Genomic DNA, 27,083 nt, shown 5'->3' on the forward strand with positions numbered 1-27,083 from the left:
TCAGAAATGGAGTCGAGGGAAGTCTTAAAGACAATCCTCTGCCACGGCACTGAAGGTGCTGTGTAACACACAAAAAGAAGGGGGCTGCTGAAGTGATGTGCTTCAGAGTCCACAATCACAAAAACAGAGTGAAACACATAGCAAAACAGAGGTAAGAGTGGGGGAAAAGCTCTCACTCTTACCAAGTGAAAAAAAATAAACTCCAGAAGTCCAGCAAAGCTGCTGGGGGGCTCACTAGGTGAGGGAAATAAGCCAAAAATGAGAATTATCCCTAACATCCGCATAGAGCGAAATTTGATGCACCACTCCCTCTATGTCTATTCCTGTGTCCCCATACTCAGATCTAAGGAAAGCCACCAACGGTTCTAAGGCCAGTATGTATAGCATGGGTGAGAGTGGACAACCCTGCTTGATACCTCTATATATCCTCCAGACCTCTGAGATGTGCCGTCCAGTTTTGACTCTGGCTCTGGGGTCTTTATACAACAGCCTAATCCATCGAAGGAACGCTTCCCCTATTCCAAAGTGGGCTAGGACATTCTAGAGCCACCCCCAGTAAACGGAATCAAAGGCTTTGACGGCGTCTAGCGACGCTATAGCGCACTCGCCCCGTCCAAGATTTGTCCTGTCCACCACATGGTGGAGCCTTCGGAGATTCCATGATGTGTTCCTCCCCGGGACGTAACCCTTCTGATCCGGGTGGATTAGCGTGGGTATAACCCATTTTAGGCGGTTAGCAAGGACATTTTGATTTATGAGGGCACACTCCAGCAGTGATTTCCCAGGTTTTAGGATCAATATAATCACTGATTCAAACATGCTGTCTGATAGCTGTTCCCTCTCATATGCCTCTTGGAACGTTTCAAGCAATCTCAATGCTATAGTGCCCGGGGATTTGCCTGACGGCAGTTCAGAGATTATTGCTTCAATTTCTTCTACTGTAAGGGGATCATCCAGTGATTGGGCCTGTTCTTCGGCTAGTTTCAGCAATCTTATCTCTGCCAGGGCCTCCGCTATATCCCCCGGCTCCACCTCTGGGTTAGGGGCGTATAAACGCTTATAGAAGCAAGAAAATATCCCGTTAATGCCCTGCTGGCTTCTGACTTCTATACCGGCCTCATCGTGTATTGCATTAATTGGGTCCTTCTTACCTTCCTGCTTAGTGAGCCAGGCTAGAAGCCTGCCTGGTATATCCCCTCACATGCAGCCGTTGTATATATTTCCCATAATCCAGTCTTCCCAGTTTCTCCCAGACTTCTGCTGCACATCACAATCTCAACGCGATTAATTCTCTGGGTTCCTCCCCCATATCCCTTCCTGACGTTCCCCAAGTTCTATCTTATTTTCCAGTTTACCAAGCTCTGCCAGGGCCTCTACTCTTAGTCCCCCTATATCCCCTATTGCAGCGCCCCTCACCACTACTTTGAACGCATCCCATAGTGTGCTGTTCCTCTCTACGCTTCCCTCATTGTGTTCGAAATACTCCTTTATCACATCCTGCAAGAATTCCTGAAATTCGCCCTCCTTCAGTGCCTCCGCCCTCAGCCACCAAGTTGCATTAATGACAAGCGTCCCCAGCCACCCTCGCTCGCCTGGCTTGGGGTGTAGTCTGCGTCTCTTCTCCCAAGCACGCTGTTTCGCTTTTGGTCCCAGCTGTGTTAGGGAAGCAGGGGACTCCACCGGCACCCGCAGGGAACACTCTGGGCTGTATTCTACCTGTCCCGGGCTCTCCGGCCCATTCGGTCACAGTAAGTGGTATGATGATCATGCCCCTACCACCGTATGGGGAATTGTGGCTCCTGCAGGGGGGGTCTGCCCGTTGCACCTGCAATGGGCAGACCCCCCCTGCAGGGGCCCAGATGGCGGTCTCCCGCACCCGCGTGGCACAGCTGGTATTGCGTGTAACCACAAAGTAGAGTTAGAAGGCGGATGCCTCCCGTTTGTGCCTCAATATTATAACACTTAGAAAACAGAAGGCTAGATAATTACAAAGTCATTCCTGTTGCTGAGTCCCTAGCACAAAGTTAAATGATCCTATCTGTGAATGATCTCGTATCGAATGTTTGTAGGCCCTAGTTAGAGCTGCTGGGCCGACTACAAGGGATGTCGAGATCCTGACCCTATGTAGTTCGGTATATAGTGTTTAATCTTTCCGCCCCCACGGCGTGTGTCTTATCATTAAAAACAACAAGGATGGTTCTATGACCAGTGGTCAATTGAATTATTTAAAACAATTCCTATTTCACCACTATACTGTGATGGGGAGCGAATCTGTGTTGATAACTGTATCGATTTCTTTTAACAAGTACTTGAGTCTGTGGCCCACATCTCTTCTTGTTAGTTATTTTTATCTTTAAAGTGCCCTAGGTGTTATAATCTTGAGGCACAAACGGGAGGCATCCGCCTTCTAACTCTACTTTGTGGTTACTTCATCTTCTGGCGGCGTTAAACCGCGAGTTAGTGCACCAATGGGGCACTTTAAAGATAAAAATAACTAACAAGAAGAGATGTGGGCCACAGACTCAAGTACTTTTTAAATTGACACTTTACTCACAGGATGGCAGAAGCCACTTATCTGGCATTTGTCGAGGACCTAATAAAGGGAATTCTTGCTACCCCTCTATACTTGGCGCAGAACAACAGGCTGCCATAGCTACAAAAGGCGACGATTGGAATGAATTGGAGGCATTACGGAAAAAGTTAATCAGGACTGAACTGCATGGGGCCATCATGACAGAATATCTACGGGCACACATAGCCCCCAACGGACTTATTATCAGAATAGAACCTAGAATCTTCCTTGAAGAACTTAAATTTAGAAAAGATTGGAGTTTCATTTCGAATAAATGCACCAGGGATTGGATCATACTGATTATCAACACAGCAAAAACGGTGTCCGAGAGGCTCATGAATGAAATAATTACAAAGCAGGATGCGATAACAACGAAAATGATTGTGGGAGACTATCTAAAAAGTATGGCAGCCATGGATGCCACGATAAAAGAGTTCAAAGATCTTAACCTAAATAAAAAGGTGACCAAACTAAAGAAGGATATTGCTGCATTCTCCCACGAGAAAAATACCCGTATACAACAGATGCATATTACAAAGAACAAGAAAGAAATACAAATATACCTAATACAGGACCTACGAGGGGCAGGCAAGAAAGGAATAGACTGAGACCTGGCAACTGGAACATTTCCAGTGGCAGCTCCGATGAGGACTCAGGCAGGACTGGCGGTAAACGTCAGATTTGACAATCAACAAAACAGAGGTGGAAATGCTCTGGGTTTTCAGGCCCCAAGAGGACGCGGCAGAGCCAGAGGATGGTGGCCGAACCAATCACCCAGGGTCACCAGGAACAGAGGGAAATGGTGGTACCAACAGAACGCCATCCCACAGTACGACCCCCAATACCTGAGAAAGAATGTTTGGTGGTTAACCTCTCCACCTTCACCCCTTCAAGTACACAATTGAGTGTACTACAAAAGGGCCTCTCTTTTGTACCTACATCCCTCCATGATCCATTCCAGACAAGAATTGAGATCACCCAATTGATGAGAAAGATACGGCTAAAACAATTTTTTGCTAAGAATACCCACAGTGGACCAAGAGACATGACAGGACTACATAATAAATCTACATATTACCCTCCACCACACAGCATAAGTGTGGAGTCACAGACCTTTGAAAAGCTGATTCTAAAAAAACTCGACGAGATTGAGGCAGAAGACAACTCGGGAATATTTCACAATCTGACGAAGATGGAAAGCCTAGCCTTGAAGGAACTACAAACGAACGCAGACATAATCATCAAACCCGCTGACAAACCCGTTGTCATCATGAATAGAACAGACTACGACAGGATGGTCAATACTTTGATAGATGACCAGACTACATATAGAAAACTGGGAGGTGATCCAACTGATCGACTCAGGAATTTGATAAATACGATTATTGAAGAAGCGGAGGCAGAAGGATACATAAGTACCAAAGAAGCAGCTTTTTTGACTCCACAACATCCTATGGGCCCCGCCTTCTATGCATTACCTAAAATACATAAAGGCATCCTCCCAACACCTGGACGTCCCATTGTATCCGGAATTGGTTCCATTCTAGAACCTCTCTCTCAATTCACTGATTTTTTCTTGAGAGAAGAGGTGAGCAAAATGCGTTCCTATGTCAAAGATACCACAGCCATCCTGGTATATCTAGACAACCTTGTCCTTGAGAGCGAAGACATCTATATAGTCACCATGTATATAGAGTCATTATACTCTAAAATCCCCCAAGGGGAAACCCTGAGGGCCATCGAAAGTGTGTTACGAACTAAAACACTGGACATGCCTGTGACATTGATTATGCAACTAGCAGAAATAGCCCTCACAAAGAACTACTTCATGAATGGAGAAAACTATTACGAACAAATAGCCGGAACAGCTATGGGCGCAACATTCGCACCCGCCTTAGCGAATTTACATGTTGCTAACTTTGAAGAAAATCACATATATCCAGAAACTAACCCTTTTGCCACCAACATAGTGAGTTGGCGTCGATATATTGACAATGTCTTTCTGTTGTTTGATGGAAATAATGCCACCTTGAATAACTTCATGGAATGGATCAATGGACTAAATCCTTTCCTTAAATTCACCTATGAGGCAAGTGAAACAACAGCTACGTTTCTCGATCTAAAAGTCACCAGGATAGGCCAGACTACAGGAGAGAAACTATCCGTACAGAATTATCAATCAGGCAAAAAAGAGGGCAAGAAACATAACAAGAGAGATAACCCTCAACCAACATGGGAGAAGTAAAAGAGATGACAATACAATTACAGCTGTATTTAGTCACTCACCAATAATTAATCGCCCGAAAAAAGAAATCCGGAAGGCTTGGCACATACTCAACATTGAAGAACAACAATTACCTGTACCGCAGTTTGCCATAAGAAGGAGAAAGAATCTTAGAGACTCACTGGTGCATACTTACAAGGAAACATCTCTCTCCACTAATAAAAACACACTCTGGAATACATCCAGACCCCAGGGTCATACACCATGTGGAGCTTGCACTGTGTGTAAATACACACAGCGCACTACAGCCATAGACATAGGCTGGATGTACCCTTGGGAACAGAGGAGTCTGACCAACTGTAACACGACAAATGTTGTGTACCTTATACAGTGGCCCTGTAATAAGAAATATATTGACATGACGACAAGAGCCATAAAGACACGTATAGGGGAGCACCGATCTAACATCAGGACCCATAAAAGAACGGCCCCATTGGTAGAACATTTCATTGAGAAACAACACACTGAAAATGACCTTACATGGACTATAATAGAGAAAGTCAGAGTACCTAAAAGAGGAGGAAACATCACAGCCCTCCTATTGAAAAGAGAACTACGGTGGATATATAGGACTCGTAGCCACTTGGTAGGCCTTAATGAGGAGATTTGTTGGCAAACCCTGGCGGTTCTATGAATTTGGCTTCTTGTAAATAAGATATACACTGCAGAGGGATACTCTGCTAGACCTCTAATTTGGCCTGCACAATTGTAAAAGACCGGAAGGGGTTAACCAACCCTGGTTGGGTCAGCACTCTCTAACCCTTCACCCCGCCTTTCAGGTGATGTACAAGTTCATACTTGGCACAACTGACGATGGACAATAGAGCCTAGATGTCACACACAATATTTTATTTTTCACATTCTGGACGCAAAGACAATGAATTACGTCATTCACTATGAGGATAACAGAAGAAGGCGGATTGTAACTTGATACCGCATATACTAATTATCCACAATTATCCACAATGGAGCGGACCCCGAGGTCAGCCTGGCGTCATTTGGAGCTCGCACAGCACTGTTAGAGTGCGACGCGGTCACTTAACTATCACATCTACATTCCGCACATGATCGTACACTATACGACCAGCAGCAAGCGAAGCTGGCGAAGCTACCACGGCTTAGTGCTGTCAAACTACAACTCCCAGGTAACTTTTAGCCATAGCTGTAGTTCGCTAGCGATCACGTGTTCGTGACGCAGCGATATATACAAACACTGCACAAGATGGCGCTGTATCGGATCGCATTAACAGAAGCGGCCAGAACCAGGAATCAGAGGTAAGCGTCCACGATGGCGTTCTGTTTCACTAATATACGCTACTTGTTACCGTTACCAATGCGCTCTGACTGCTATGCAGAGCCACAGCATGCACTCACATGCATTAGTAGATATAATTGACTGAATGGGAGCACCTAGCACTATCAACTGTGGCTGCACTGTTCCACCAGTTCGCTCTGGGATTAAGTGATAAAAGGAAACATCCTAACTAACACTTGTGATGGCGTTCTGCTTCACTAGTACACATTATGTGTTACCAATGCGCTCTGACTGCTATGCAGAGCTGCAGTACGCACTCATATGCAATAGTATATACAATTTTTGACTGTACGGGAGTAACCGAGCACCATTAACTGTGGCTGCACTGTTCCACCGGTTCGCTCTGGGATTAAGTGATAATACGAAACATAGGAAACATCCTAACTGGCGGATGGATTTAGTCCATACGATTAGGGAAACACTAGGCAATTTTTTCAAACTGTGCTGTAGCACAGCAAATGTATACATATCGACCAACTGCATGCAGAGTCAAGAATGTCCAGAGGAATAGCACGTCATGCTTGTCTATTCCTGTCTCCAACATAGGGTGCATAACTCAGGAGAGAAGAGAGAACCACACATCTCGTACAGAACTGAACGATGAAGGCATTATCATAGATGCATGGCAGACTATATGATCTAGGATCCTGTCATATAGAGGTAAGGAGAATGCGATCTCGACTAAACAGATCCATTAGGAACATAAGAATTCCTTCTTTTATAGGCTTTCACAGTACTTGATACTGACGATAGCCCCACTTGTCTCTCTTGTTTTTGTCCATACAGGATCAGGAATACTTCCACTATATCCAGTCTGGACCCTGGAAGACACCCTCCAATACTTCATAATATTGAAGATATTTTTGAGAATACCAGAATTAAAATAAGTATTCGTCCTGAAGAAAGCGGCCACTTGAGAATCCCGCTGAAACCGGTTGACTGTTTAAGCAGTCTGGCTGATAACCCAGACTCCAATTCCCTTATAAAGAAAAAAGAGGGCTTGTTAAAAGAAAACAATACAATTATCAACACAGATTTGCTCCCCATCACAGTATAGTGGTGAAAGAGGAATTGTTTTAAATAATTCTATTGACCACTGGTCATAGAATCATCTTTGTTGTTTTTAATGATAAGACGCATGCCGTGGGGGCGGAAAGATTAAACACTAAATACTGACCTCCATGTTGTGTGCACTTTTAGATACTAGGAAAGTGTTTTAGGGAGGATAGGGTCAGGATCTCGACATCCCTTGTAGTCGGCCCAGCAGCTCTAACTAGGGCCTACAAACATTCGATACGAGATGATTCACAGATAGGGTCATTTAACTTTGTGCTAGGGACTCAGCAACAGGAATAACTTTGTAATTATCTAGCCTTCTGTTTTCTGAGTGTTATAACAGCTGGTATTGCGCCTGCAATGTGCGGTCTTCGAGACCGCTCCCTAGAAGTCTCCACAATTTTTCCGGGACTGCTCATCTTGTCCTGGTCATTGCTGCCTCTGCGGTGTTGCTTTCCTTGGGGTCTGGGTACCGGGTCCCCCTGGATGGTACTGCTGCGTCCTCCTGCTGGGTGCGGGGCAGCATCCCTGTGCCTGTACGTCTGGTGCGGTTGCTGCAGTCCCCTCTAGTTCTCCTGGGCCCAGTGACTGTCTGCCCTTGTCACCGGATCGGCTGCCCTCGTCTCGCCGTCTGAGGGATGTACGCGGCCTGGGTGCTCTCGCATCCTAGGGGAGACCACACGTTTGTTGCACCGTCAAGAGGCAACCGCTGTACTCCTCCACTCAGCTGCTAACAGTCGGGCTGCCTACCGGTGGAGGCTCAGCGCTATTTTTTCCTTCAGGTAGCTCATTGGTTGTTACACTGGCCGGTCCTCCGCTGCCTCTGTCCTTGTTGTTCGGGGAGCGGTCTCACCCGGGGCCGCCCACAGTGTCCTGGGGCTCAGGCCACCCACCGTCTCTGCTCCGCCTCACCGGTCTGGGCTTGTGTGGATCCCCAGCCTCACTTGTATTCCGGGTGGCTCCCCTCTCCTGGCAGCTGGCGGCACACCCCTGATTTAGGCCCCTCTCATCAAGCCAGGCCGGGTGCATCCGCCATCTTGGACATGTCTCGCCATTCTTTATATCTGAAATAATGTTCGTCCGGAGCCGCGGTTCCTCCCACAAGTTTCACTGAGTGTCCCTCAGTTCTTCCGACACCGTAATTTCCCAGTTCTGCCACTTTACTCTGCGTATAAAGCCAGTAATATCGAATCTTGGACAGGATCACTACGGAGCTCTTGGAATCAGCCACCTATCGCATGGCCGACAAGCCAGGCCTGAGGCTACTTATACTTGTATATCATTTGCGACACAAAAGTATAATGTTTTCATTTAGAAAGTTGCGTAAAGTTATCCACCCAATCCCCAATTCCATTTTCCTTACTAAGCTGTTCTTCAGGACCTGGAAATGTTCCTCCCAATCGGGTGGCCAATCAAGTTCTTCAAAGCCTCATCCTTCTTAAACTCTGTGTCCCTTCCTACGGAGTGAATCAGCAAGCTTGTATCAGCTTTTTTTTGCTCTTATGTACACCAGTGCTCTTTTCTGCTTCAGGAGGCTTCCCAATGAAATTAACCCCAGCTCTAGGCGCAAAATGTCTATTGGTATAAACTGGGGTAAATCAAAATCTTCCTCCAAAATGTACTTTTGATTGCCTTCAGCCAATTCAAATGTATCATTGTCATGGCCCCAAGCCTGTATAATACCGTAGGAGCAAAACACTGACAATACAACATCCTTGCACACAAAACTGTGAAGCATCCTGTTTGAGCTAAATTATGAGAGATTAGTGACGTTAATTGATTCGCCCTTCTTGTGCGGTCTTTAATGCACTCGTTGTATCCCTGTTTCCGCTCCATAAGGATATCCAGATATCTATATTGCTCAGCATAGTGAATCCAGTGGCCTTCTATGTTTAGAGCTACTCTCCTGACCTCCTTTTTCCCAAAGAAGATCACCTGTGTCTTGTTTTTATTAATAGTCAGCTCATTTTCTCTTGCATATGTCCATAGCTCTTCTGTCATCCTTTTCAAGCCCCTGAAGGTGCGGTCCAAGATGATCAAGTCATCAGCATATGCCAGTGTAGAACAGCATTGACCCTCCACCCTTGAAGGACACATTCCTACTCTATCCAGGGTTAGACGCAGATCAGCCAAGTAGAGGTTGAACAGTAACCACAACCACATCCGAGCTTAACTCCCCTACAGTTGGCAATCGGGGTAGTTAAGGTCCCCTCCCCGTTCAACCTCACTCGGACTGAGTTGTTCTCATGAATGAGCTTTACGAAATAAAGTATGTAATCTGGGCAACCCTAGATCTTCATATTTTATATGGCATTTGTATAGCGCCTAGTGCCATTGGTATGGCCTCAAAGCGCTGTGGGTGAACGCCCTTGAAGGACTGAAGTCCAAGGTATGAGAATAAATAATAGGATTTTATAATGTGTGCTCATTTTAGCCAGTATGAAAGTAGGTAGGGGCGACTAAGTCCTTGCTAGCGACCCATGGAGATCTGGCTAGTGGATGGTTGGTGAGATGGGTTGTCTGGAAAGTAGGCGAGTCAAGGAGACTGACTGTGTACCCAGCTATACCACATTTATTTGTGGGACTTAGCTGCATTCTAGTGAAGGAGGTGATGTGCAATGTGAGTACCAGAAGTGGATTGTTGCAGATGTATGCAGGTGGGTGATCATGCCCCGGGAGGGACACAGCTATCTTCCATTGAGATGGACCGCAAGACGTACCCGGGTGTCATGGCTGGTGTGTTATTGCGAAGAATGAATGCAGATCTTATCATGCGGATCGACTGGAATACTTTCTGATGCAGGCTTGGTACTCATTTTTGTCTTGTCTCCTCAAATGATTAATTGAAGCCCCGACCTGGCAGTCTGGTGGGTGATAGTTCACCCATGAGTTGGACTTGGTCTGTCAAGATGCAGAAGGGAAGAGCCAGGTCTTGAATGCCTTCTGGAAGGTGAGGTGGTCCTCAATGCGGCAGATGCTACAAGGGATAGAGTTCCAAAGGATGGGTGTTTGGATGGAGAAAGTCGATCCACCTGTGATGAATGAATGTGGAAGGAGCAGACTGGTCACAGAGTGTCCCTGTAATGCCTGATCCACACATGCCTCAAACTTCTTCAGCTCCTATGCCTGGAGCATGCAGATCTGTGGCGAGATTCTGTGAAATTCTCACTTTCTGGGGAACGGGATCACCTATTCCGCCTCCATTCGGCATTCATACTGCAGAAACCAGGATTGCATAGCCACTAGAGAAACCTTCAGAACATTCCAAGCAGTACCACTGCATTACCTATCTGGTGTAAACATCTCTTTAACCAACCTGCCCCCATTCCTCCCAGGTCATGTGCTTTTCCTATTCATGATGTCACATTCCTGCAGACAGTCCACGATGCGCCCCATCCCCTAGCATTGAACTGTGCATGCTGCTTCTATAGAGAGGTCAACGTGGCCCCCTGAAACCTTTGGCTTTGCCGGATCCTTTAGGGGCCAGCAGTCCACCAATTCTCTTCCCCCTTCTACACTGCATACCAACTGTTGGCTGGAAGCTCCTGGAAAGAACACGACACAGCTGCATGCAATCTGTTTCACAGAACGAAACAATCAGAAAGACCTGGGTCACCGCAGCCCCTTATATGATGAAGGGAAGGGTTAGAGAAGGAACTACAGTAGTCTGGGAAGATAGGCAAAGAAAAGACTTGTGAAAATATTCTGAGGATCATCGTAAGCATCATAAGTAAAGATTGCAACAAGGAAGGGGTCCAAGGGTAATGCATGGTCCGCTTCCTTATGTATTTGTGTGTTTTCCACAAGTCATGCACATATCCAAATGATGATAGCAGTAGACCTATCGGCTGGAACACAAACCACTTTCTTGACACGCATATACCACCCATTCTTTCATAACTAGAAAATGCATCTCTGTGGGTATGGAAATGGGGGGCTTGGTTGCTGCTTTGACTTACCCCGTTTGTAAAGGGAGAAGTGGTCAGGCTCTCTGTGAGAATTATTGATAACTGTTCTTGTCTCCTAAGGATGCGAAATCTGTGAAGGGCTTTAGTGTTTCCTTCATCCAGATTCAAACCCTAAAATCGGGATCAGTTTGTTATCCAGGATATACTTGTTTAAAGTGATAGAAAATGATATGGTAACTTTCAGCATCAGGAGTCTCTTGCAGGTTATTTATTTATTAACATGTGCATTGTGCATATTACAATATTACTTGTGTCACAGTACCAGGTGATCAAGATATGTGCTGTAACAATACCCAACGCAGGAAAACATGAGAATCAAAATGGTGCCAGAGATTCTGTTCCAGAGTTTGGGTGCTTGGGTGAAAAACTGCCTCTGGAATAGTTGGAAGCGCCTGCTATAACTACGTTGGGGTTGGAGGATCCAAGTGAATACGCAGGAGTATCTAGAGAGAGATTGGGCCATGCATATGGATTTCAGACAGAGTGATCTAAGTTTGTTTCTGACACAAGTCAGTAGATGGGAATCAGGACAGGGATGAAGCGCTCTCATTTCTTATGTCCGGTTTCATTGGTAGCAGTACTGCTTTTGATTTTCTCCAATCGGCCCAATATGCGTTCCAGTTGTGATCATCACTGCATTGCCACTACCTTCTTACACTCATTCATCCACATCTATCCTTGTAATTGTAGATCAATTCTTGGCATATCCATCTAGTTGTGGCCATCCATCCATTCCTTCATTTGTTCATCTTTGTAAAGCCTCCCACTGCTTCTCTTTGTTAACCCATCATTGTCTCCACTATTGATTTGGTCATAGGCTCATCAAGCCTCTCACCTTTAGCCGTCAAATTGACTTCACTTCCATACTAAGATCCAAAGCCCACAGCCCCTACATAATATACTGTCTCCAGCACCCAGCATTTACAGTTTGAAGCACCAGAAACAATCATCATCCTTATAAAGTATAACCTGATGGAACTTGCAGTTACCTGTTGATGTTCCTTCTGTCACTGGTGTTGTGGTTGTTTCAACAACAACAATACAGATGCATAAAGGACTGCTTTCAGAAGTAACAACAGATCATCAGGCAACAAAATAAGAGAACGTGAGACAAAGGAGATGAACAGTGGCATGTTTAGGCTATCTAAGAATAGGGTAAGCTGTAATGTTAATCACATGACTTAAGTGTGCATGATCAAGAGCCTTGCAGTGGGACTTTATAGTGATTCTGTGTAGGGATTTGTGCATCCAGCTCTGCTACAAAGAGCGTAGGTTTTTTTTGACTGCCAGCTTTTGCGGATCCCAGCGTTTTATGCAACATTTATTTTACATACTGAATTGGATTTAACATACATAGCTACCTAACTGCACTTGTTACTTAGAGATTTGGATGTATGATATAGAATAATGAGGTGGTGGATCTTACTAAGGGCATGATTCGTGGAATTTTAGGCAGGCTGAACATTGACTTTGAGCGCATTCAGCGCACAAAACCCTCAGCGTCGATTCATGGAATCGACTTTGTAGACCTTTTCGGGAACTTGCAGGGACTTTGTGCAGGTCTTTGGGTTCTGTTGAACGCTATGCACTACACTTCACGTAGAGTGTGGTTCAGGCCTGCGCAAAGATTTAAATAGGGGGCGGAACATGCATATTCCCTTTTCCCTACGCAGAATGAGGAAGAACATGGGTGTGTCGAGGGATGGGGCGTGCGAGCAAAGAGCATGCCCAGCTCTGTGCTAAACCAAGCGTATTCATGGATCTGACCATGCAATGTCACGTCTGTGAAAACAGCACGCAAAGCTCCGGAGCACACCGCAACATGAAAGCATGTGCAAAGTGCCAATTGCGAATCACTGCACAAAGGTAATGTCCGGAATTGAGGGGTGCGGGCATGCAGTTGGGGTGCCAATCGTAGTTAGGGGTGCACGTATGCAGATTAGCGGGGTGCAGCCACAGTTTATGGGGGTTTGCACGCATTTTTACCTACAGTTAGGAAAAATATGCATATTGTCGGGCTGCTGTTAATAGTTACGGGGGACCCCATTCAGTGTCGCCGGGGTACTGCCATGGTTGTGGGGGGACGGCACGCAGTATTGCCAGGGTGCATGATGTTGCAGAGGAGGAGGGCGCAAAGGATGGTATATGTGGCTGTATTGGCTTTGCCTGGGGGCGTGTCGGGGACATTTCACGGACAACTCGATTTTCTTTGCGCATTGGGTTTGTTTGCCATTAAAATTCCATGAATACGCAGAGCACGCAAAGCCGATTTCTGTGGGAGAGCAGGGAGAGTTATATAATCAGCTGTCTCCAGCACCCAGCATTTACAGTTCCAAGCACCGTAAACCATCATGCTTCATATAAGGTATAATCTGATGGAACTTGCAGTTACCGGTTGATGTTCCTTCTGTTATTCGTTCTGGTGTTGTTTCTGCTGTTGACTCTAATACTGCTGATGTCACTGTGATAAACAACCATATTATCAATGTTATTTGTTTCTGACAATCATCTGCTCCTACATCAGTGCACCATTTCAAACACCTCAGGCTCTGACCACGTATTCATATCTATCCAGTATATACTAGAAGAGATCAATTAAATTGAAATGTCTAACTGATGTAGGCTTTCTTCTGTTCTTAAAGTTTTTAGATTCATGATTGAATAAAATTTGTATTATTTAACATTGATATAACCATGTCTATAATGTCTATTTCGTGATTTATGTGTAATATATAGAAATACCACACCTGTGTCTCTGTAGTAAGCAGATTGAGAAAGGGGTAGTTAATCTGATTTCTTCTAGTATGTACTATATCATCCCTATATCAGGTCTAGCCCCGTGAACAAAAAAAGAGGGGCTAACCCATATATTGTTACCTTCATATCTATCCATCCATCCATACCTCTTTATGACCCTACACCACCCTCAGGGTCGGATTGGCCCCTCGGCCTTTCGGCCCGTGGCCGGGCCGAAATCGTCCCTGGGGAGTGGGGACATGGTTTCTGGCTATGCCTGGGCCGATTTGGAAAAGAATATGTGGAATTTTTATTTTTTATTTTTCGACTTTCATCCTTCTTAGGTCGATAAATGAGTACCAACACAGGTTGGGTGATAGTGTATGCATATTTGTTCTATAAAAAAGAGCTTAAGCGTAAGTGCTATACAATAACATATCATTTGGCCTTGGACGTCTGCTTGGAATTCACTGCAATTTAGTGTACTTAGAAGCAATGCTATTTGATGCGTGGCGGGGCCCGGGCTGGGCCACTTTTTTGAGGCAGGGGTGGGCTACGTATTTTTGGGTAACCGGGCCTATTTCTTGTCCCAGTCCGACCCTGACCACCCTCCTTTAACTTCCCATCCTCTCGCTGTTTCTTTCCATTCACTGACCTCCATCAGCCCCTTCTTCTATAACTCGACCAGAGACACCATGATCCTTTTCATCCTAGTTCCTCCTCCAGCTATGCCATAACAGTTCCACCACTATTCCATCCAACTCTGAATATCCAGCCATTGCTCCATGTTGCCAGCCGCTCCGTGCGTAACCCTCTCAGTGGCTCCAAGGCCCAATACATCTCTCTTCTTACCACCACACCCTCCATCATTTACATCTCCGCCACCATGAACTATCAGGACAATTATGAAGGGTAATCTGTTATTACCTCGAGTCGTTGCTATAGTTTCTATTACTCCTGCTGCTGTTGTTGTCATCGCCGTCATCGTTATTTCTGGTGTTGTAGAAATGGTAAAATACCCACGCATTAGTACCCCAGTTAGAATACACCTTGAGAACATTTATCTATCACTATTTTATCTCTTCCATAAAATCTCTTAGATCAGTTGCCAAATTGATTTTGGGTAAGAGGTCGCTTTGATAGTGACCATCAAATATATGTGAAGCAGAGGGAGATAGGGTGAGCTAGGGCTGTAAGTGGAGCAAGCTGGCCACACATTATTAGGGACCCTCGCTACCTTGGCGCAGCATGAGAGAGACACACTTGATGGATAAGCACATGCAAGACAGATTCACCTGTAAATAATAACTGCTGCAGGGCTGGGACCATCACTCAATGCTGCATATAATTCCCTGTAATATCTATGGAGCTTGATGTGACTCCTGGTCCTCGCACCCTACACTTTTAGTAATAATGAACAACCTCTTCTTGCTTCATTATTCCAATTATGAAACGCTACTGGATAAAGATATATTTCCAAACACACCCATGACAATCAAAAAAGGCACACACATTGAAAACATTATTTGGTATGTGCTCATGAATTAAGAAATACATGAATACATGAATGCACAAAATAAGTTTTCAGCCAATTTAAATTGAAGCAGATCCAAGTATAAATTGCGTAAGCTATAATCATGCAAAGGGGAACACATCAGGGGCCATATTCCTACTGAAACACTGTGCAATATGTAAAACACTGTACTTTAGAAATGCCAATGTGCAAATTTTATATGGGAGAGACAATGATAGCAGTAAAGCATTGCGTTAGAAAACACATAACTGATGTTCATAATTTTAATGTAATGTCTCTTGTGGGAAGCAAGTTTTGGTGACCCACATACCCTACCAGGGAGGATGTGACTTAAAGAAATGAAATCAGCCTTCTTCCTTTTGGATTCACACCCTGGCAGCAATGTAGCCACTTGACATGAATGAACCTCTGAACATTTTGTGTATTTTATAAAATGAACACTACTAGATTTGTAGTGTTTTAGTAGCAGCCTGTCGTCCATATTTATTACCAGTAAGACATATGGATATTGGCGAAGGGGGACTTGCAAATAAGTAAAATAAACGGCTTCTGCCTGGGAGAATTAGGAACCTTGCCATTGTTAAATGTGCAACGGATCGACTATCAAGAGGTGAGGGTGTGCAATTTGTGGTGGATTCTGCTTCGTTTGTTTGCAATGGCCGAAGCCTGGGAACGCCTGAAATATTTGGGCCTGTGTTGTACATTTGTTTAGAAAAATGTTGGAGAAAATGATGAATATGAGAGAATAAACCTCTAGCTATAAAAGTAAATTGAGGCAAATAAGGAAACATTTAGTTTGTACCCCCGTTTGCTGATAGTATGAGATATGAGGACCAGGAGTGGTATAAAGCGCAGTAGACTAGTCACATTAAACGCTGGAAGGTGCAGCTCAGCCATACACACACCTCTTAATGCCATGCAGACTCCACTCCTATGTGCGCCCGCCTCACTGCTGGTTCTAACAAAGTGGGCCACAATCGCTCTCCAGAATGATAATGGTGGACCAATAATGGAACCGTTAAGCGTTCTCTTCAAAGAGGCGGCTCGAGCATTGATCAAAGTGATACGGTCCATACACATAGGAGATGCAACACTGAAAAATCGGTTGACATGAATGAAATAAAAAGTATTAGCTGCCATACCATTCAAATGCGAAATGGTAAACTGGGGACTCGGGATGCATGGTTAGCAGGGTCCAGGCAGAAGGGAGATCACAAACCTAATTGTATGTGGTGGTAAGGTATACTCGTTGGCCTTAAAAATCAAAGTAAGAATCCCTGTGTGCAATCTTTGCAGCAAAACACATTGGTGTTTAACACCTCATAAACTCACTTAGCTAGAAGTGTTTTAAATTCCTTTATTCAGATAAGTGACGGCAGCACTTTATCCCACAGTGGACTTGGATTGCTTTTTATGAACGCCCAGTGCTACTCTCCACAGACTGAGAATCACAATGGAGAACTGAATGCTGTGCTGTTGAGATTTGGAATGATATTACACATAGAGGACTACAAATTGCTGTTACCAACATCAGGTGCTTCCAAAAAAAGCAATACTGTTAAAAAGGATCTTAGACCGGCCAATATGACTTTGCTTTAAAAGGGACCTCATTACAAGTTGGACGGTAAGCGGTAAAAGTGGTGGTAATTGAATTACAGCCACTTTTACCACTCTGTCAAATTAGGGATTTCCATTAAGATTTCCATTAAGATTTCCAGTGAGATTTAATGCCAGCTGATTTACCACCAAAAATCTGCAGAATCAGGCCGGCTGTATTTCCAGTGGGGCACATGTAATTCTGCAATATTACGAGTTGAAATATTGCCAAAATACCTCCAAAAATGGGTGCTAATTCTGCCAAAAACACAGTGTGTTACTTCCACCTAAAAGGAGTCGACAACCTGGAAATGCAGCATCTCCTGCTGTACATTGAGGTGCAGAGGCAGGAACAGCACCAAAGATCACATGGAGCAGAGAGGCAGAGGCGACGCCATGCAAGCCTAGATGCCAGCTAGCTTCAAAAAAGGTAGCAGGCGCTCCTCTCCAGAAAGAACATGGCATGATAACCTGTTCTGAGATGAGAGTTTGCAGCACATGCTTTTTGCTCACTGTACCTTTCACAGATGGTAGATACCCATTTGCATATCAGTCTTTGTCCCGCCCACATGGGCAGTCCAGCACTGAAATGCTATGGCAATTTTACCTACAGTTAGGAAAAATATGCATATTGTCGGGCTGCTGTTAATAGTTACGGGGGACCCCATTCAGTGTCGCCGGGGTACTGCCATGGTTGTGGGGGGACGGCACGCAGTATTGCCAGGGTGCATGATGTTGCAGAGGAGGAGGGCGCAAAGGATGGTATATGTGGCTGTATTGGTTTTGCCTGGGGGCGTGTCGGGGACATTTCACGGACAACTCGATTTTCTTTGCGCATTGGGTTTGTTTGCCATTTAAATTCCATGAATATGCAGAGCACGAAAAGCCGATTTCTGTGGGAGAGCAGGGGGAGTTATATAATCAGCTGTCTCCAGCACCCAGCATTTACAGTTCCAAGCACCGTAAACCATCATGCTTCATATAAGGCATAATCTGATGGAACTTGCAGTTACCTGTTAATGTTCCTTCTGTTATTCGTTCTGGTGCTGTTTCTGCTGTTGACTCTAATACTGCTGATGTCACTGTGATAAACAACCATATTATCAATGTTATTTGTTTCTGACAATCATCTGCTCCTACATCAGTGCACCATTTCAAACACCTCAGGCTCTGACCATGTATTCATATCTATCCAGTATATACTAGAAGAGATCAATTAAATTGAAATGTCTAACTGATGTAGGCTTTCTTCTGTTCTTAAAGTTTTTATATTCATGATTGAATAAAATTTGTATTATTTAACATTGATATAACCATGTCTATAATGTCTATTTCGTGATTTATGTGTAATATATAGAAATACCACACCTGTGTCTCTGTAGTAAGCAGATTGAGAAAGGGGTAGTTAATCTGATTTCTTCTAGTATGTACTATATCATCCCTATATCAGGTCTACCCCCGTGAACAAAAAAAGAGGGGCTAACCCATATATTGTTACCTTCATATCTATCCATCCATCCATACCTCTTTATGACCCTACACCACCCCCAGGGTCGGATTGGCCCCTCGGCCTTTCGGCCTGTGGCCGGGCCGAAATCGTCCCTGGGGAGTGGGGACCCGGTTTCTGGCTATGCCTGGGCCGATTTGGAAAAAAATATGTGGAATTTTTATTTTTTATTTTTTGATTTTCATCCTTCTTAGGTCGATAAATGAGTACCAACACAGGTTGGGTGATAGTGTATGCATATTTGTTCTATAAAAAAGAGCTTAAGCGTAAGTGCTATACAATAACATATCATTTGGCCTTGGACGTCTGCTTGGAATTCACTGCAATTTAGTGTACTTAGAAGCAATGCTATTTGATGCGTGGCGGGGCCGGGGCTGGGCCACTTTTTTGAGGCAAGGGGTGGGCTACGTATTTTTGGGTAACCGTGCCTATTTCTTGTCCCAGTCCGACCCTGACCACCCTCCTTTAACTTCCCATCCTCTCGCTGTTTCTTTCCATTCACTGACCTCCATCAGCCCCTTCTTCTATAACTCGACCAGAGACACCATGATCCTTTTCATCCTAGTTCCTCCTCCAGCTATGCCATAACAGTTCCACCACTATTCCATCCAACTCTGAATATCCAGCCATTGCTCCATGTTGCCAGCCGCTCCGTGCGTAACCCTCTCAGTGGCTCCAAGGCCCAATACATCTCTCTTCTTACCACCACACCCTCCATCATTTACATCTCCGCCACCATGAACTATCAGGACAATTATGAAGGGTAATCTGTTATTACCTCGAGTCGTTGCTATAGTTTCTATTACTCCTGCTGCTGCTGTTGTCATTGCCGTCGTCGTTATTTCTGGTGCTGTAGAAATGGTAAAATACCCACGCATAAGTACCCCAGTTAGAATACACCTTGAGAACATTTATCTATCACTATTTTATCTCTTCCATAAAATCTCATAGATCAGTTGCCAAATTGATTTTGGGTAAGAGGTCGCTTTGATAGTGACCATCAAATATATGTGAAGCAGATGGAGATAGGGTGAGCTAAGGCTGTAAGTGGAGCAAGCTGGCCACACATTATTAGGGACCCTCGCTACCTTGGCGCAGCATGAGAGAGACACACTTGATGGATAAGCACATGCAAGACAGATTCACCTGTAAATACCTGCTGCAGGGCTGGGACCATCACTCAATGCTGCATATAATTCCCTGTAATATCTATGGAGCTTGATGTGACTCCTGGTCCTCGCACCCTACACTTTTAGTAATAATGAACAACCTCTTCTTGCTTCATTATTCCAATTATGAAACGCTACTGGATAAAGATATATTTCCAAACACACCCATGACAATCAAAAAAGGCACACACATTGAAAACATTATTTGGTATGTGCTCATGAATTAAGAAATACATGAATACATGAATGCACAAAATAAGTTTTCAGCCAATTTAAATTGAAGCAGATCCAAGTATAAATTGCGTAAGCTATAATCATGCAAAGGGGAACACATCAGGGGCCATATTCCTACTGAAACACTGTGCAATATGTAAAACACTGTACTTTAGAAATGCCAATGTGCACATTTTATATGGGAGAGACAATGATAGCAGTAAAGCATTGCGTTAGAAAACACATAACTGATGTTCATAATTTTAATGTAATCTCTCTTGTGGGAAGCATGTTTTGGTGACCCACATACCCTACCAGGGAGGATGTGACTTAAAGAAATGAAATCAGCCTTCTTCCTTTTGGATTCACACCCTGGCAGCAATGTAGCCACTTGACATGAATGAACCTCTGAACATTTTGTGTATTTTATAAAATGAACACTACTAGATTTGTAGTGTTTTAGTAGCAGCCTGTCGTCCATATTTATTACCAGTAAGACATATGGATATTGGCGAAGGGGGACTTGCAAATAAGTAAAATAAACGGCTTCTGCCTGGGAGAATTACTAACCTTGCCATTGTTAAATGTGCAACGGATCGACTATCAAGAGGTGAGGGTGTGCAATTTGTGGTGGATTCTGCTTCGTTTGTTTGCAATTGCCGAAGCCTGGGAACACCTGAAATATTTGGGCCTGTGTTGTACATTTGTTTAGAAAAATGTTGGAGAAAATGATGAATATGAGAGAATAAACCTCTAGCTATAAAAGTAAACTGATCCAAATAAGGAAACATTTAGAGGCCGATTCATGGAATAATTAGCGCGGCGCAAGTGGGCAAAAACGTGCGAATCGCAGTGGAATAGCGAAAATCGCAGTGCAAGTGCGAAGATCGCACGAAAAGCAGCGCACGTCGATTCATGGAAGTCCGTGCGCGAGAAAACCAGCGGATGTGCGATAAAAAAGTGTGCCGCGCACGTTGGCGCACAGGCCATCTAACAGCGTGCGCCAGGTCACAGCGAAAATCGCACAGGCCACAGCGAAATTCGCACATAGCGCGGCGCACGCAACAAAAGTAGGCGGAACACGGGCGTAACACGCGGAATGGGGAACAACTTGCAAAAACGTGGGCATCACGGGTGAAGTACAGGGCACAAGTGCGCGGAACGCCCACACGCTCGCCTACAACACGTATTCATGGAATCGAATAGGGCAAAAAAGCGCACGCTCAAACCAGCGCACAGGCACAAACACGACCGCCACAAGAAAGCAGGCGGTAGCGTCTCTGCGGCTGTAAGAAATGTGCGCCAAAAGGTGCGCCAACAAATAGCACCTATATACTGCCATGATGAATGTCCTATACTGTGGCCCTCCAGGACATATGACGTGCAAAGGGGTACCCACAAACATGGACATGCTGACAAAAAATACGTGTGCGTGTATACCGGGGTGCGCAGGAAGTCTCACACGCGATTTGGCCGGGTACGTGGATTTCAGGGGTGCGTAGGAAGTTCCACACGCGATTCCATCAGGGTAGGTGTATTTCAGGGGTGCGCGGGAAGTTCCACACGCGATTCCATCAGGGTACGTGTATTTCAGGGGTGCGCGGGAAGTTCCACACGCGATTCCATCAGGGTACGTGTATTTCAGGGGTGCGCGGGAAGTCCCACACGCGATTTCAGCAGGGTACGTGTATTTCAGGGGTGCGCGGGAAGTTCCACACGCGAATAGCCTGGGCGCGTGTATTTCAGGGGTGCACGGGAAGTTCCACACGCGAATAGCCTCGGCGCGTGTATTTCAGGGGTGCGCGGGAAGTTCCACACGCGAATAGCCTGGGCGCGTGTTTTTCAGGGGTGCGCGGGAAGTTTAACACGCGATTTCAGCAGGGTACGTGTATTTCAGGGGTGCGCGGGAAGTTCCACACGCGAATAGCCTGGGCGCGTGTATTTCAGGGGTGCGCGGGAAGTTCCACACGCAAATAGCCTGGGCGCGTGTATTTCAGGGGTGCGCGGGAAGTTCCACACGCGAATAGCCTGGGCGCGTGTATTTCAGGGGTGCGTGGGAAGTTCCACACGCGAATAGCCTGGGCGCGTGTATTTCAGGGGTGCGCGGGAAGTTTAACACGCAAATAGCCTGGGCGCGTGTATTTCAGGGGTGCGCGGGAAGTTTTACACGCAATTTCAGCAGGGTACGTGTATTTCAGGGGTGCGCAGGAAGTTCCACACGCGAATAGCCTGGGCGCGTGTATTTCAGGGGTGCGCGGGAAGTTTAACACGCGATTTCAGCAGGGTACGTGTATTTCAGGGGTCCGCGGGAAGTTCCACATGCGAATAGCCTGGGCGCGTGTATTTCAGGGGTGCGCGGGAATTATCACAGGCGATTTGGCTTGGTACGTGTATTACAGGGGTGCGTGGGAAGTTACACACGCGATTAGGCTGGGTGGGTCCTCACAGGTGTTCCCTGTACACCCTCGACGGCCCCTGCAGGCAGCCCACAAAACAGGGGACTACCCTGCACACCTGCTCATGTCCCCCTGCACCCCCACCCCCAGCAGTGCATGGGCACCCTCCACCAGGCCCCCACTCATGTCTCCCACCACCCCCACCCCCCACCATCCAGGGGCACCCTCCACCAGGCCCCCACTCATGTCTCCCACCACCCCCACCCCCCCAGTCACCAGGGGCACCCTCCACCAGGCCCCCACTCATGTCTCCCACCACCCCCACCCCCCAGCATCCAGGGGCAGCCCCCACCAGGTCCCCACTCATGTCCCCTATCACCCCCACCCCCCCGCCACCAGGGGCACCCTCCACCAGGCCCCCACTCATGTCTCCCACCACCCCCACCCCCCCAGTCACCAGGGGCACCCTCCACCAGGCCCCCACTCATGTCTCCCACCACCCCCACCCCCCAGCATCCAGGGGAAGCCCCCACCAGGCCCCCACTCATGTCCCCTATCACCCCCACCCCCCGCCACCAGGGGCACCCTCCACCAGGCCCCCACTCATGTCTCCCACCACCCCCACCCCCCCAGTCACCAGGGGCACCCTCCACCAGGCCCCCACTCATGTCTCCCACCACCCCCACCCCCCACCATCCAGGGGCACCCACCACCAGGCCCCCACTCATGTCTCCCACCACCCCCACCCCCCAGCAGTGCAGGGGCAGCCTCCACCAGGCCCCCACTCATGTCTCCCACCACCCCCACCCCCAGCGCTGCATGGGCACCCTCCACCAGGCCCCCAATCATGTCTCCCACCACCCCCACCCCCCAGCCACCAGGGGCACCCTCCACCAGGTCCTCACAATCCCCAATCCTGTGCGTCATGGTCAGCCTCCACAGCCAAAAAGCCCTACCAAGTAACCCATTCACCCCCATGGAAATGGAAATTACATGTTACACCCCCAATGTTCATGAAGCTAATGAACCCATGTCCGTCACACACAATGGTTGCAATTGAATGGGAAAACACCCAACATGACATGCATGAAACCAATGAGATGATACCACACAGTGAAGTATGAAAACAAAAATGTATAGAAAAAAATCAAAGAATGCTAAAGAAAGGAAACAAACTACAATGGGAATGAGAAAAAATAAGCTGCATGTCAGTATAAAAAAAAAAAAACTGCAAATCAGAATCCAAACAAATTTCGTCCAAAGTCTATTGTAAAAAAATATCTATGCAAGAAAGAACTATGTAAAAAACTACCAAGGGTCCATGAGCCCAACTGAACTAAGGAAACCTACTAAAAAACCTAACTAAAAATCAACTATATACAAAAAGTGGAGCAGTGTCCGTCGACTCCAAATCATAATAAGAAACAAAGGAAACCTAAAACTAAAGAACTATATACAAAGGCTGCGGGCAAGTCCAGCGGCTCACTCCGTGGTGTCCCGGCCCAGGGCATCATCGAATTCCTGTTCGATGTCCCGGAGGCGGTCCAGTTCCATGGCCCCGAGGGTCCGCAGGGACGACGCCGTGTCCTCATCCAACCCCCTGCGGATTGCCTCGAGGCACTCGGCCCGCCTCAGGGCCCTCCGCATGGAGTTCTCCGCCCTGACCATTGTGAGCCGCGCCTCTTCCGCCCGCCGCCGCTCCGCACCTATGGCGTGGCCCAACCGCTGCCACACGGAAGACACTCTCTGTCCTGGGTCCTCCTGCCCTCCGGCCGATGCCTGCCCCTCCGATGTCGACGGCCCCGAGACTTCATGGCTCCCACCATGTTGCTGCTGCTGCTCTGCATCTGCCCGTGCACTGCCTCCTGCTGCCTGCACATCCTCCGCCGGCTGGGGCGCAGTTGTTGATGTGGCCACCCCTGCTGGACCTCCGACTCCCGACTGTGGCAGGGATGCCTCCTCCACCAGCCTGGCCGCACCGTCAGAGGCAGCTCCACAGGGCACCCAGGTGACTGATGGGTGGGAAGATGGCACAGAGGACGACTGGCGCGTAGGGTGTCCAGTTGAGGAGGGGGTCGGAGCAAGCCCCATCAGACGGCGGAATCCAGCCTGGGTGACCTGTCCCAGCAGGCTGACGTGGTCAACGAGCCAGTCCGCAGGCAGAGGAAGGCCAGTTGACGTCAGCTCATCCTCTGCCTGAAAACGGGTCTGGACGTAGGCATCCCTGCTGGTGCAAGATGATGCAGGGACAGGATCGGGGACAGGATTGCACACAGGCACCTCCGCGGCCGCCTGTGCTGCCTCCTGTCCCTGGTCCTGCACTGCACCACTAGCACCAGTGGGATCCCCACCTCCAGACCCCGTCTCTGGTGCTTGCACAGCCTCCTCCTCCACCAAACCCCCCACCAACCTGGATGACTCCGTGCCATCTTCCCCTGTTGGGCCCTGTGGGGTCCCAGCTGCCCCTTCTGCTGCCGAGGAGTCCAACTGCAACCTCCGCCTCTTGGACCTCCCCCCGGCAGCTGCGGCCTGGGACGCGGCACCGGACTCCTCACTCCCCGACGAGATGACAACACGAGAGGGGAGCCGGGCCTTGCGTCTCCGGCTGGCGGTCGGATCCCCGCCGCTGTGCTCCACAGCACCTTCTCCGCCCTCTTCATCAGTTGACGCTGCAGACAGGGAGAAACAAAACACAGGCATCAGGGCACTGTACAATGGACACATACACACATGACAGTTGCACATGAGTGGCATTGGCAAACCTCAGACATGTCATCACAATCACCAACACACATGTCATTGCAACTCGCACACATGAGCCATACCACAGCCATATCGCAACTGCCAGCACCATCCCTACACATACAACAGCATGAGCAGCCAAAGGGGAGCCAGACATCACATGCAACACAGGAAGTGCACCACACATGTACACACACCACCACACTTGCATGCATGTGTACACCTCTGCCAAGTGTTGCACTGTTCAGACGGGCATCCATGTCACATCTGCCAATCAGGCTTACACATACCGCAGTCACATGCATCCATGTTGCATCACTGTTGCACCCTTGTCAAATACACACACATGCACATGTACACAGTGCACTTACATGCAGCCCAAAACAACATACATGCCTGACATCACGGACATGTCTACTTACATACACATTCATCCAAACATGTGTGCACGCACAACTGCATTTGCCATGCAAGCCTACACACACAAGCACCATCCATGTCTCGCACATCACAGCCCTCGCATGTGTCAGCCCCACGGCCCTGTACACCCCCACCCATACTCGACCCCATACAAACAGATGTGCAACCTGCACAATACCGAATAATCACCACACGCACTGCTCACAATCAGGATGCATGTACACTCACCGCTCGACTCCAGACGGGTCTGCTTCTCCAGGACCTGGACGTGGAGCGCTGGGGATATGCGTTCCAGGACCCCCATCTGTTCTTCCGACAAGTGGCCCCGGCGCCCCTTCGCATCCGCTGCCTTCAAGAGGCGCCGGGCCTTGTTCAGGGTCCTGGACCTGAAGTCCTCCCAGCGCTTCCTGACATGTTGGAAGTCCCGGACTGCCACCCCCTCCGCGTTGATGGCAGTCACGATGTCAGTCCAGATCCGAGTCCGTCCTTCCTTGTCGGCGCGGGAACTTCCGAAGAGGGCATCATACTGCCCCAGGACTTGCTCCACCAGGACACCAACTTCGGTGGCACTGAAGCTGGTGCCCCTCTGCCTCTCTGTCCGGGGGTTGTCAGTGGTCACAGATGGTGTTTGCCCCGACATGACAACCCCAGAGGCAGGAGTGGGTGGGCAACTGGGTCCTGGGGCTGGGCTGTGGAGCGATGGAATTCCAGTCGGTGGTCACAGCAACAGCACCCCTGGCTGATGTGCAGGCAGCAAATGGCAGTGCACGTGGGCAGCAGGCAGTCAGGCAGCAGCAGATGGCAGGTGGGAGCGTGCTCGGGGCTCTGGGGGGCAGTAGTTCGGACTTCTTGGCAGGAGCGTGGTCTTCCGTGTGCTTACGCATGGCCAGCTTGGTACGGAGTGATTTGGCACGTGAAAATCCTGCACGTCAGCGTGAAAACCGAGGAAAGGCCCTTAGCGCGTAAGCACGTCAGCACGCATACGCGATTCCATTGGACCAAAGGCCCTCAGGGCATAAACGCGTCTGTGACTTGACCCGCACGGGTGTTTCCCACACAGCACGTGATGACAGAGCACACGTGGAAAGACTGCACGTCAGAGTGTCATCGCGTGTAATTGGACAAAAGTGCGCGTACACGCGATTGGCCTATGTACGTGTATATCAGGGGTGCGCGGACACTTACACACGCAAGTACGTCAGTGCACCTGTATCCCGGGGTGCGCGGGAATTTCCACACGCTATTGGACTGGGTACTGGATTTCAGGGGTGCGCGGGTCACACGCTCGCCTACAACACGCGCAACGCATAAATTTGCACGCTAACAAAAGAACAAGCTCTGACCCAGGATGAACATACCGTTCCTAGCAGCAGTGGGCGTGGGCTACCAAAGGAGGAGGAGGAGGATAGTCAGGGCCAGAATATTCACACCCAGGACCAGCCTTTTCGGGATGCCTGATGACCAGGTGCTTGGGAGGTACAGGTTTCCACCACACATTATACTGGACCTGGTGAGTGAGTGGGAGGATGACCTCACATCACCCACCCTGTGCTCCCAAGCACTCAGCCCCCTGGA

General features: G+C 47.7%; 1 protein-coding gene across 25 annotated transcripts in view; it reads right to left on the minus strand.

Annotated features, from left to right (window-relative positions):
• The window catches only part of LOC138503201 (mucin-2-like), a 1,598,433-nt gene that overhangs the window by 484,954 nt on the left and 1,086,396 nt on the right, over positions 1–27,083 (minus strand). For 21 of the 25 annotated variants that reach the window (XM_069622774.1, XM_069622776.1, XM_069622767.1 and 18 more), the window contains 4 exons: positions 19,347–19,418; positions 18,075–18,143; positions 14,859–14,924; positions 13,588–13,656 (listed from right to left, as the gene is read on the minus strand). In XM_069622774.1, coding sequence (XP_069478875.1) covers positions 13,588–13,656; positions 14,859–14,924; positions 18,075–18,143; positions 19,347–19,418 — 276 coding nt within the window. The remainder of the gene's footprint in view (positions 1–13,587; positions 13,657–14,858; positions 14,925–18,074; positions 18,144–19,346; positions 19,419–27,083) is intronic. The other 4 variants (XM_069622760.1, XM_069622769.1, XM_069622771.1 and 1 more) reach the window with 4 other exon arrangements.

This window comes from Ambystoma mexicanum, chromosome 11 (genome assembly GCF_040938575.1).
Source record: "Ambystoma mexicanum isolate Mex_15411 chromosome 11, UKY_AmexF1_1, whole genome shotgun sequence".
Taxonomy (NCBI): domain Eukaryota; kingdom Metazoa; phylum Chordata; class Amphibia; order Caudata; family Ambystomatidae; genus Ambystoma; species Ambystoma mexicanum.